This window comes from Sceloporus undulatus, chromosome 5 (genome assembly GCF_019175285.1).
Source record: "Sceloporus undulatus isolate JIND9_A2432 ecotype Alabama chromosome 5, SceUnd_v1.1, whole genome shotgun sequence".
In the NCBI taxonomy this organism is placed as follows: domain Eukaryota; kingdom Metazoa; phylum Chordata; class Lepidosauria; order Squamata; family Phrynosomatidae; genus Sceloporus; species Sceloporus undulatus.
The window spans coordinates 72194776-72202623 of NC_056526.1; the positions used below are offsets into that span (position 1 = coordinate 72194776).

At 52.4% G+C, this 7848-nt stretch overlaps 1 protein-coding gene across 1 annotated transcript in view; it reads right to left on the bottom strand.

Annotated features, from left to right (window-relative positions):
* The window catches only part of FEZF1 (FEZ family zinc finger 1), an 8058-nt gene extending 4536 nt beyond the window's left edge, over positions 1 to 3522 (bottom strand). Inside the window, exons 1-4 of the mRNA XM_042469614.1 lie at positions 3323 to 3522; positions 2434 to 3217; positions 1512 to 1646; positions 28 to 160 (exon numbers count right to left, since the gene is read on the bottom strand). Of these exons, the coding sequence (XP_042325548.1) occupies positions 28 to 160; positions 1512 to 1646; positions 2434 to 3217; positions 3323 to 3522 (1252 nt within the window). The remainder of the gene's footprint in view (positions 1 to 27; positions 161 to 1511; positions 1647 to 2433; positions 3218 to 3322) is intronic.
* Between the last annotated feature and the right edge of the window lie 4326 nt (positions 3523 to 7848).

Here is a 7848-nt window from a genome sequence, read left to right on the forward strand (position 1 = left end):
GGCCAAGGACGGGGATCTTTTGGGTACCTTTTTGGTGGAAGCCTTTCCCGCAAAACTCGCAGACGAAAGGCTTGTATCCGGCGTGGATCCTGGTGTGAGTGTTTAACGTGGAGCTCCGGTTGAAAGCCTTGCCGCACTGGTTGCACTTGTGGGGCTTTTCCTTGGAAAGGAGGAACAAAAGAGGAATCAAAAAGAGATCAAACCGGAATATTTCTGGAGTGCGGATGCGGGACTGAGGGGGATCGGAGCGGAGCTATGAAGAGGAAGAGCGGAGAGCGGCCCTTAGCAGCGCGGTTTTAATGCGCGTTTAGGCAGGTAATATCGGGTATTTCTGAAAGTTTGAAGGCAGCCGTCGGAGATCAGAAGTGGCAGGAAAGAAGAGGGGAAGGAAAGAAAGAAAGAAAGAAAGAAAGAAAGAAAGAAAGAAAGAAAGAGAGGAGGGAGGGAGGGAGGGAGGGAGGGAGGGAGGGAGGGAGGGAGGGAGAGAAGGAAGGAAGGTAGGGAAGGAAGAAAAACGAGGAGAAAGAAGGAAGGAAGAAAGAAAAGGAGCGAGGGAGGAAGGGAAGGAAGGAAAGAAAGAAAGAAAGAAAAGGAGCGAGGGAGGAAGGGAAGGAAGGGAAGAAGGAAGGAAAACGAGGAGAAGGAAGGAACGAAGGAAAGAAAGAAAGAAATAGCATGGAGGGAAGGAAGGAAGGAAGGGGAACGCTTTTAAAATCTCTCAGATATTAGTCTGAGACATTCATGGGGGGAAAGTAATCCTTTTTTAAAACTACAACTCTCCCCGACCGCATTACCAGTTCCTAAAGTTTCTTTTTTTGCTTTAGTCTTGAGTATGTTGTAATAATAATAATAATAATAATAATAATAATACATTTATTTATACCCCGCCTCTCCAATGACATCAAAGCTGCTTACAACAATATTGGAAAACACTTTAAAATACAATAAAACACAAAAGCCCCAAAAGGTCTTGACGCGCCTTTGAGACTCGCTGAAAGGAAAAGTTGGCTGCCAACTTCTTGCTCTAAGCCTCAAAGGCGCGACAAGATCTCTGTGCGGACTCAGGCGGCTATAGCTTTCAATACTAATACTAATACTAATACTAATACTAATAATAAGCATCTGAGGAAGTATACCTAAGTCTACAAAACCTCATGCCGCCAACCTCTTGCTCTCAGCGAGTCTCAAAGGCTATATCTTTCAACAGCAACAACAACAACAACAACAACAACAACAATATGCGTCTCAGGAAGTATTCCTAAGTCTATGAAAGCTGACGCTGCCAACTTCTTGGTCTCAAAGGTGCTCCAAGATCCCTTTGCACAGACTAACAGGGCTCTGGCTGTATCTTTGGATTCATAGATGCCATTTTTGACGGAAAGGACTTAGAGTCCTCCCATTAATGCTTTTAAAAAAGGCAAATTAATGCCTGAAAGGAGGAAGACCCAAAGCAGAAGCAGAGTCGAGCTAAGGCTCCGTCCCGGAGGAGGCCTCCTTTGGGGGGGGGGTACCTGGGTGTGGATGATCTTGTGGCGGCAAAGGGTGCTGGCCTGTCGGAAGCCTTTCCCGCAGACCTTGCAGACGAAGGGCCGGGCTCCCGTGTGGACAGGCATGTGGCGGGTCAGGTTGTAATGCGCGTTGAACACCTGGGAGGGAAAAGAGATGGGGAGAGAGATCAACACCAGCCTCAAAAGGGAATCAAAACAAGACATCAGAATCAAAAGGGAATCAAAAAAGAAATCAAGATCAGAATCAAAAGCCAAGAATGCGCGATGAGGCCGGAGGACGACCTCCACACAACCCCCCCCCCCCCAGCCCCTCTCCAGGACAGGGAAAGTGGTCTCACATCGGATTATCTCTGCAGACCGGGATGTCCGGGAGAAGATATAAGGAAGAAGAAGGGAGAGCGGCCCTTTGATTCGACAGCAAGGTCCAAAGCACTCTGTCTGCGCCAACAGAAACTCATCCCGTTTGAGAGCGCTTTCCCTGCTGCCCTGGCTCAAGGCTGGGAGTTCGGTCAGGTTTACCAGCCCTTCTCTGTCAGAAAGCTCTGCTGCAACAAATAAAGTACCCTTCCCAACATTTCCCTAGCACTGAACCAGGGCAGTTAAAGCGGTCTCAAACTGGATCATTTCTGCAGTGCGTAGTGGACCTCGAGGTTTGGGAAAGTTTCCCGGCGCCTCCTGGGAGGGATCAGGAGGGCGGGGGATTCAGACTAGAAAAGAAGAGGCCCTTCCAGACAGCCTTGTTCGACGGTGGGGACTAGTCCCCTTCTTTAAGCAGAGGCTGGATGGCCATCTGTCAATGGGGATGATGTGATGGAGAGTTCCTGCATGGCCGAATGGGCTGGACTAGCACCCCAGAGTCCTAGGATCCATCAGTCGATGCCCCCCAGCCTCCCCTCCCTCCAAACCGGAGCCAAGGGGGACTTGCCTTGCCGCAGACCTCGCAGGTGAAGACCTTGGGCTTGGCGCCGGGGGAGCCTCGGCTGAAGTCCGGGCCCCCGACGCCTTTGAAGGGCAGCTTCTCAGCGGCCAGAAGGTGAGCAGCGGCGGCGGCGGCGGCTGCTGCTGCTGCGGCTGCGGCGCTATGGATCTGGGCCTGGGCCAAGTCCTTGAAGGCCGCCGCCGCCGCCGTCGAGTATTTGTCGGCTGGCCCCAGCGCTTGGAGCTTGTTCCTCTCGGCCAAGTAAGCCTTGGTCCCCGTCGGGGCTTGGAGTGCCGCCGGCGCCGGGAGCGAGTTGCTTAGGAAGTAGGAAGCCACCGGGTGAAGACTCAGCCCCGACGGAGGAGCAGGAGGAGGAGGAGGAGGCGGAGGAGGCAGGGGAGGAGGATCGGCGCCCCGTCCGAAGTAGCCCAGGGCGCCCAAGGCGTGGAAGGAGGAGTGGTTGACCACCCGCGGGCGGACCAGCTTGTAGTGCTGCGGATGGAGCTCCGACGAGGAGGAGGAGGAGGAAGAAGAAGGGGCCGTCGGTTCCCCGGAGGAGGGCTTCCGAGGCTCGGCTTTGGCCAAAGGTTCGTAGGCTAAGGGCACGAAGGGGATCATGCAAGGGAGGCTGAGGGTCTGCGGCTGCGGCTGCTTGAGGGAGGGAGGCGGGGGCTCGACGGCCGCCTTGCCCTGCAAGAAGGCCGGCAGGAAGGGCAAGGCTCGGGGCTCGCTCCTGGCCATGATCCGCTCGATGGAGAAAGCCAAGGGCTTGGAGGAGGAGGAGGAGGAGGAGGAGGAGGAGGAGGAAGAGGAGGAAGAAGCGCCCAGCATGGTCCCTCGAGGGGCGGACAGGCTCCTGGGGGCCCGGCTCGGACTCTCCATGGCTCCCGCTCACTCCGCCGCCCCGACGGAGCCCCGCACGAAGGTGGAGGCCACCCGGCCTTCGGGGGAAACTCCCGCCTTCCTCCTCGCCTCCTGGACCACCGCCATCATCATCCTCTTCCTCCGCCGCGGGAACGCTGCCATCTCGACGGCCGCCAGCAGCAGCAGCCGCCGCAGCCTCCCCGTCCCGACGGACTCCTCGTGCCGCCCCATCCTCGCCGCCCGTGGCTGCCTTTGGCGGGGGACGGGCCTCCTCTCCCCCTTCTTCCTCTTCGTCCCCTCCCCTCCCTCCCTCCCCTCCTTCTCTCTCTCTCTCTCTCAATGCAAAGTGTTGTTGGGTCAATAGCAGCCGCCGCCGCCGCCGTCGCAGGCACGATCCCGCCAATCGTTAACTTCCAAGAGGAGAAGGTAAACTAGATAATTGCTCAGTTCGCTTCCAAGAGAGGGGGGGGGGGGGGGGGGGGGGCCAGCCTGGCCCCCCCTCCCCCCCCCCCCCCCCCTCCCCAAAAGCCAGGGGCTACTTTTCATTGGAGACACCTCCTCTCTCTCTCTCTCTCTCTCTCTCTCTCTCTTCCTCCCGCCCTCCCTCTCTTTCTCTCCCAATTTCTCCCCAACATCCCCCCCTTCTAGGATCCCCAATCGAGGCCTGGAGATCAATGCTCCTGTCTGCCTGGAAGTGACAGCCTCCGCCTTGTTCGCGCCGTCGATGAAAATGGCCCTCGTCCTCCCAGAGGCAAGCAAGGGAAGCCCGCCAGGTTTTGGGGCTTGATGTGGGCCAAGGGGTTTCTTTGGGGGGAGGAGAAGGGAGCTAGGCCCACCGATGGCCACTTCCAGCCCGAGGGGGCGGACGGGGCACGGGAGGGATGCTCGGCTCCTGCCCTAGAGCCTTACCTTTCCTTCCTCGCTTTTTGGGCACTTTTGGACGGCTGGGCCTCGGACCGGCCTCCTTCTTCTTCGGATGGGTTCTTGGCCAAAAGCGATTTCGATTCGCGTTACCGCCGAGAGGGGAAACTTTGGGTTGTGGAGGCGAAATAACCCGGTTTGGCCCCACTTTAAGTCTTTGTCTGGCTCAAGGCTATGGAATTCTGGGAGTTGGAGTTTGTTGTGGGGTCCAGAGCGGAGCGGAGCTCCCCACAACCAACTCTTAAGTCCCCAGAATTCCATAGCCTTGAGTCATGCAAAGACATAAAGCGGGGCCAAACCGGGTTATATCTTCAGTGTGGATTCAACCTAGGGAAGGCGGTGTGTGTGTGTGTGTGTGTGTGTGTGTATTGAGAGAGAGATGAATCTGCATTGCACAATTAATTCGGTTTCACACCTCTTTGACTACATTGGCTGTAGTGTAGGCGATGGAATTCTGGGAATAAAGTTGGAAACGGGACTTTCCACTTTGGGTCCGAGTGTGTCTGGTTGTTGGGTGCCTTCAAGTCGTTCCCGATTTATGGGCGACCCTTACTAATATCCTGGGGTTTTCTTGGCAAGATTTGCTGAGAGGAGCTTGGCCATCCTCTGAGGCTGAGAGAATGTGACTTGCCCAAGGTCCTCCATAGGATTCCACGGCCGAGGTGGGATTCGAACCCTGCTCCTCTCCAGAGTCTCCAGCGTTGCCTTCGCTTTCTATTGAAATGCGACATTCCTGGGAGCATCTGAGGCTCTACAATAAAGGCACGTCCAGTCGCGATCGATGGGGAAGAGGCTCGCCTCCTTTCTCCCCATCGATCTGAATTGATTTGAAGGCTTGGGAAACACCGAAGTGAGGGGATTCCGAGACCCCTCCGACGAGCCACTCTCTCAGGCCTCCTAGTTATAACCTCCGTCCCATCAAAGCCACACAAAACAGAGCTCGGCTTTCTAAACTGGAATTCGAACCCAGCTCTCCTAGCCCTACACTTTAAACCACTTCGCCCCATCGGCTCCTCATTGCTCCAGGCTTTCTTCTCGCTCTCTCTCTCTCTTTCTCTGCACCTGTGTTCAATTAACAAAAGAAGATAGATAGATATAGATAGATAGATAGATAGATAGAATGCTGGCATATTTCTTCCCCGCAAACGATGCAACCAAGCCATCATTTTAACCCCGACTGGTTGTTTTCCAGAAGGCATTATTTCTTCTTCTTGGAAAAACAACCTTCTTGGAAAAACAACCTTGCTCAGCTTCCAGCTTCTTTGCACAGATCTCCTCCGCACTGCCCCAAACAATCCGGTTTGACACCGCTTTAACTGCCCCCAGGGCTCCAGGCGATGGAACCTTTGGAACTGGAGCTTCTTGTGGCACCAGAGGGCTCTCTGAAAAGAGAAGTCCAAATGTCTGACTAACCGACCATCCCCAGAATCCCATAGCCGGGTTTTTAATGCAGAAGTATTAACAAAAAAGGCGGTAAAAAGGTGGGGTTCCTTCCTCCTCCTCAAGTCATGCGTTCCTTTCTTCCTCCTCAAAATTGTTTTTGGGGGACTCCAATTCCATACAAGAGCCCCCCAACAGACCCACAGATATTAATTCCCCACACCAGACCTACAGATACTCATTCCTCATGCGTTTTAATGTGTGTGTGTGTTGTTGTGTTGTGTTGGTTCTCAATCTGCCCCCCCCCCTCCCTTCCCTCAATGAAGGCATTGCCATCTGGCTCTTTTGCTGGTTGCCTTCCTTCCTCCCTCAGGGTTGGAAAGGGCGGGAAAACTGGCTTTTTAAGGGGGAAAGATAAAAGCAGGGATCCCCAGTCACTCAGGAGGGTGGAAAGCAGGGAGAAAACGAATTGATGGTTTGTGGTGTGACTCTGGAATAAGGCAAGGAAGGTGAAGCAAGGCTCCCCTTTCACAGGCAGCCTCCTCTTCCCTCTCTCCATGAGGGAATCCCATTGACCTGCAAGGGAGAGGGCAGGCAGCCATCCCAATGACCAGTTGGGAATTGAAGGGCATCGGATGGGTCACTTTGGTCCTGGGCCATCCTTAGTAGATGTAGTACAGTGGCCCAGTTGTGTCACTGAGGGAGGAGTGTGTGTGTATCTGGGAGATGTAGACCACACACTTAAAGAGGGGTGACACCACTGCTCCTCAAACGTCTGCCTTTGGGCAGAAATAGGCTGTGGCAGTCCCACTGAAATGCTGAAGTTAACAGGAGGGTGAGGCTCAGTGGGAAGAGGAAGGAGAGGCCCCAGGTTTTTTAAATTAATATTACAAATGTCAAATTAATTTTAATTTAAAAATATTTAAATCATTTTAGTGTTTTTTTCTTCTTCTTTAAAAACATTACATTTTTACCAAATTTCCACTTGAAGGACATTAAACTATGTCTGTGTAAATATACCTAGGCTGTGGCTATGATACTGTAACTGAAAAGTATAATTGTAATAGTTGTTTGTGTCGCAGCAGTGCAATGCGGCAGCTAACAAGGCCAATGCGATTTTAGGCAGCATCAATAGAAGTATAGTGTCTAAATCAAGGGAAGTCATAGCGCCACTATATTCTGCTCTGGTCAGGCCCCGCCTGGAATACTGTGTCCAGTTCTGGGCACCACAATTCAAAAAGAATGTGGAGAAACTGGAGCGTGTCCAAAGGAGGGTGACAAAAATGGTGAAGGGTCTGGAAACCATGCCCTATGAGGAACGACTTCGGGAGCTGGGGATGTTTAGCTTGGAGAAAAGAAGATTAAGAGGTGATATGATAGCCCTGTTTAAATATTTGAAGGGATTTCATATTGAGGAGGGAGCAAGCTTGTTTTCTGCTGCTCCAGAGACTAGGACCCGGAGCAATGGATGCAAATACAGGAACAGAGATTCCAGCTAAACATTAGGAGGAACTTCTTAGCAGTGAGGGTTGTTAGACAGTGGAACACACTCCCTCAATAGAATGCAATGGAGTCTCCTTCTTGGAAAGCCTTTAAACAGAGACTGGATGTTTGGGGGGTGTTTTGAATGAGAGTTCCTGCATGGCTCAATGGGGGGTTGGACTGGATGGCCCTTGGGGGGGTCTCTTCCAACTCTATGATTCTATGATTATCATGATATTCAGTGATAGATGGGAACTAAGATTTGCGTGTAACCAACCTTAGTACAAAAAAATGTGGAGGGCTGACTGTGTGCTGAATAATATGGTGCTCAGGGAGCCTTACCTGCAGAACTGAGAAGCAAGGAGTGCTGTTTGTGCAAATGGTGCTGCCCTGAAGGAAATAAGAAACACAAGAGAAATGGTGGGAGGAGAAGGGTTTTCTCCATCAGTGCAAATGAAAATCCTAGTCCACTGAGGCTGCATCTGCTCTGCAGAAGTAATCCAGTTTGGCACCACTTTAACTGCCATGGTTCAATGGTATGGCATTCTGGAAACTGCAGTTTGTTGTGGCACCAGGACTCTGTTGCGGCAACAAACTATACTTCCCAGAATTCCATACCATTCAGCCATGACAGTTAAAGTGGTGCCAAACTGGATTATTTCTACAACGCAGATGCAGCCTTAGGTTCTGTTTATTTATAGAAGAAGGTAATTGCTGTCAGGGTTAATTGCAGTTTGATCTTGTCATGTGACACTAACTGTATCAGAGTATCCT